At 41.2% G+C, this 3,224-nt stretch overlaps 1 protein-coding gene across 1 annotated transcript; it reads right to left on the bottom strand.

Annotated features, from left to right (window-relative positions):
• Positions 1-70: 70 nt before the first annotated feature.
• Positions 71-2,036, bottom strand: pdcd7 (programmed cell death 7; the record flags this gene model as incomplete). The annotated part of the gene is given in 2 exon segments (XM_035652518.1): positions 71-209; positions 887-2,036. Coding segments are annotated over 2 exon segments (1,159 nt in total), but the record flags the coding sequence as incomplete, so codon positions are not given.
• Between the last annotated feature and the right edge of the window lie 1,188 nt (positions 2,037-3,224).

Raw genomic sequence — 3,224 nt, 5'->3', positions numbered from 1 at the left:
AAAAAGATCGAAAATCGAATCGAAGAATTGGAGAATCGTGACACCCCTACTGAAAACAGCAATAACTCACCTTTCCTCAGTGCTGCCTCTTTCCTCAGTCTGCGCAGTTTCTCCAGAGATCTCAGAACATCCTGCATCCTCTTTACGTCTGCCTGCTTCTTCCTCACTTCACAGAGAACAGCATCTGCAGCCATCTTCAGCTCTTGTTCCTGATAAATAAACAGATAAACATCTGACCTTCCATTATCATCTTCTGCTTTTCCCCCTTATCATCCCATTGTGACAAAATATACCTACTGTGGTTCACAGTTATCGCGTCTAAATGAACGGTAATATGTCACAGCATGATATGGTCTGCCATTTGTTGTTAAATTATAGGACTTGTTGTCTAAGTTCAATGCTTTTACCATAATTTTTGAATAAAAATCCCCAGACATCACCTGTTAGCTTTACACAACACAAACTAACTTCCATTCACCTCCATTGTTCTGGAGTGGAGGTAGACATTTCACAGACACATTTCTTAAAGCCTGGGAAAATAAAACCAAAATTATCTACATGGACAGATACCAGTGTTTTTTTTCCCCAGGACACTGCTTAGCTGAATCCCATCTCATCTCAGTGTTAGCGGGGAGTGAAGTGCACCATACAAATACTCAGTCATTTTACAGGTTTCTTGTTTGTAGTGGATGAGAAAGTTCCACGTGGAGTTGATGAGCGTGGTGAATACTGAACTAATTAGACCTTAACCAGGAGGCCAACTGAACAAGCTACTAAAGTGAATAACTTCATACATGATATCATGTATGTCTTTACTTTATACTTCTTCTGCCCCCAAGTGGACAAAAGTGAATACATCTTTGAATTCTATGACAAATGTATTCACCTTCTTCTTCTCCTCTACTTTGTGTATCTGTTGCATTCTCCATTTATCTATGGCAGCCTCTTTCTCAGAGAGCAGGTCCTCTCTATGTTTTATCTCCATCTGCTGCAGTTTTCTGGCTCTCAGTCGCAGGGCCCTCCTCTTAGCAACACGAGACAATTTAGCTTTCCAGGTATCTAAACACGGACCGTCACTAAGAACTTTGAGTTTGTCTTGTATCTCTTTCTTCACGTTTAAAGCCATTACATATGAGTCCATCCAAGCACACTCATTTTCCACGTTTTTCTTCAGAGTTTCACAGGACCCTGCCAGCTGAGAGATGAGTTGAGCTGCCCTGTACAGAGCCCCTCTCAGGTCAGGAACACGGCTCTGCTGGGTCTGTGGGATCTTGGAGGTTTTGCCTCTGCTTTGTAAGAAAAGTCTAAGCCACTGTTGATCGTGCTTTCTTTGAAGGCCTGTTGCATCTTCAGTTCGTGTTGTTGTTCCCGGACTCTGGTTGTCATTACCCCGCGGGGAAAACACTGTGCAGCCGAACGGAGCACCACTCTCAGAGAAATCCTGATATTCATGCTGTTGGTGTTTCTGACTAGAGTCCGGGTCATATTGGGTAACGTTAGGCTGAGGACCGGGCCTAAATTGTTGTGTACGATGAAACGCTGAGGCCCCACCATTGCAGTATGTGTTTACCGGAGCGGTGGGAATCATGCTAGGGAAGTGTCTGGGTGGAACACAGCCGAAAGGAGGCGGGGGGACGGATGGGTCAAATCCATACGGAAGGCATAAGCGAGGTCCTCCGAAACCTCGTCCTCCTGTAGACGGTGCGGAGAAATCGCACCTGAATCCGTACGGGGGACCGTCGTATCCCTGTGAAGGGGTCCAGTGTGGAGCAGTGTTGTCCGGCTGTGTCGGTTGATGATCCGTGCTTGGCGGTGTTCGCTTGGCGGCAAATGGTGTCTCCAGATAGCCGCCAGTATAGACAGAAGGCTGCTGTTTATTTGACGCTTGGTGATACGTGTTGTCCATGTCGAATATATGGCAAACCTATTGTGCAACACTAAATAATTACATCACTCTATCAATCCTCCACAGTAGCCATGTTCTTCATGATGTTCTTCTTCTTCTGCTTCTTCTTTGGTTTTCTGACGGGCTACAAACCAACGTTAAAGATGTATGCCGCCACCTACTGTATCGGAGTGTGTAAAATCATGACTATATTGGAATTATATTCTGTTTATTAGACCTTTCAGGGTTTCATTTAAGTATCTGATTAAATCCCTTTGAACCTATATTTGTGTGTCCCCCTATCCCCAACAGACACCCTTCAAACCCTTCCCACATCCATCACCCTGTCTTTCCCTTTCCATATTCATATTAAACCTTCTACAATCCCATCAAGCACGTTTAACACTCCACTTTAACAATTTACCACTGTTTCACACCTTATCAGCAATCTATCTCTTTCATAATCTATTTGTTTAACCTTGTATGACCTAGTCTTGACCTTGTTAGAATTATATCTTCTGCTTTTACTTATCCTACTTCTTACTCTAACACATTTTTGGATTGTATTATAGTCCCTACACTTGATGTTATTGTTCCATATATTTCACAAAGTTTCCACTATTCCCTGCTGAATTATTGATTTTACCTCTGACCTTCTAAAATACCGTTTTTGTTTATTAAACTTTTAGCAAGTTTATCAGCAACCTTGTTTCCCTCTATTCCAACATGCGCTGGTATCCAACAAAAATGAACATCAGTACGTAGCTGTTGTAGGTTTAATAAAATCATGTATATTTCCATTATACATGCTGTGTATACTGATAACCTATTAGTAATTATTTTAGCAATCCTCTTATCGAATTCTGTAATGTATATTCCCACACCTACATGATCATTATTTTCATGTTTTGACCCATCTGTAAATATATTTAAATAGTTATAATAATTTTTGGACACATATTCTTGAGTCAATCTCCCAATATCAAAGTTCTCTTCTCTTTTCTAATATTTGTAGATTAACTTTTGGTTGTGGAAATAACCATGGTGAAATGTTACTGATGATAACTGCTGGACTGTGTTGAATAGTGTCTAGTTTAAAACCTCTACCTGAAAAAGTTCTGTAGAACTGTTGATGCCATATTTCCAGCTTCTCTTCCCTGAATTCTAATCTAATATGTAAGTGATACAGTAGCCATGTTTACGTCCTTCTTTTCCTCCTCTCGTTCTTCTCCTTTTCTTCCTTGTGTTTTCGGCAGATTGTAATCTCAAACTAGAACATTTATAAACAAATTTTGATTGTGCCTGACTCTGGCCTATGACTCTGGCCCATACATTATTG

Source organism: Morone saxatilis, unplaced genomic scaffold, assembly GCF_004916995.1.
Source record: "Morone saxatilis isolate NCDOM2014 unplaced genomic scaffold, NCSU_SB_2.0 Contig11, whole genome shotgun sequence".
Lineage (NCBI taxonomy): Eukaryota > Metazoa > Chordata > Actinopteri > Moronidae > Morone > Morone saxatilis.
This window is presented reverse-complemented; position numbering and strand designations above follow the sequence as displayed.